General features: G+C 38.5%; 1 protein-coding gene across 1 annotated transcript; it reads left to right on the top strand.

Annotated features, from left to right (window-relative positions):
* Positions 1–104: 104 nt before the first annotated feature.
* On the top strand, positions 105–582 carry LOC111787175 (prohibitin-1, mitochondrial-like). Its single transcript, XM_023667280.1, has 2 exons — positions 105–323; positions 458–582. The coding sequence occupies exons 1-2, from the start codon at positions 147–149 to the stop codon at positions 578–580; spliced, it is 300 nt and encodes a 99-aa protein (XP_023523048.1). The 5' UTR covers positions 105–146; the 3' UTR covers positions 581–582.
* Positions 583–590: the final 8 nt, after the last annotated feature.

The following is a 590-nucleotide window of genomic DNA, read 5'->3' as shown; positions in this document are numbered from 1 at the left end:
CAATTCATGGATTCTTGTCTTATATTATATACTCATATTTCGAACTGTCTGCATGTTTTTCTGAGTAAAAAAACTCATCTGTTTAATTTCTACTGTTAATCCATACTAACCTTTTATTTTTTTTTGAATTTTCAGCATCTTGGAATATGAATTTGAACAATGTTAGGGTTCCCAATGTACCTGGTGGTGGTGCAGCTTCTGCTTTGGTGAAGATTGGAATTATTGGTGGGCTTGGGTTATATGCAGCTGCCAACAGTCTCTACAATGTTGAGGGAGGGCATCGGGCTATTGTGTTTAATCGTGTAGTTGGAGTGAAAGATAAGGTTAAATCTGGTCCATTCTTGAAACATTTTTATAATACCCGGTTCTTGGCTGACTTTAGCATGTAAGCATCTATGGTTCCTGGTTGCCTCAAGCAATATAGTTTGAACAATTTTCTTCTTGTCATAACTTTTAGGTTTATCCCGAAGGAACGCATCTGATGATTCCTTGGTTTGAGAGGCCAATCATATACGATGTCCGTGCTCGACCCCATTTAGTGGAGAGTACTTCTGGAAGCCGAGACCTGCAGATGGTGTGATATTTCTTTT

This window comes from Cucurbita pepo, unplaced genomic scaffold (assembly GCF_002806865.2).
Source record: "Cucurbita pepo subsp. pepo cultivar mu-cu-16 unplaced genomic scaffold, ASM280686v2 Cp4.1_scaffold006438, whole genome shotgun sequence".
Lineage (NCBI taxonomy): Eukaryota > Viridiplantae > Streptophyta > Magnoliopsida > Cucurbitales > Cucurbitaceae > Cucurbita > Cucurbita pepo.
Note: the sequence above shows the minus strand (reverse complement) of the source record. Positions and strands in the feature narration are given on the sequence as shown.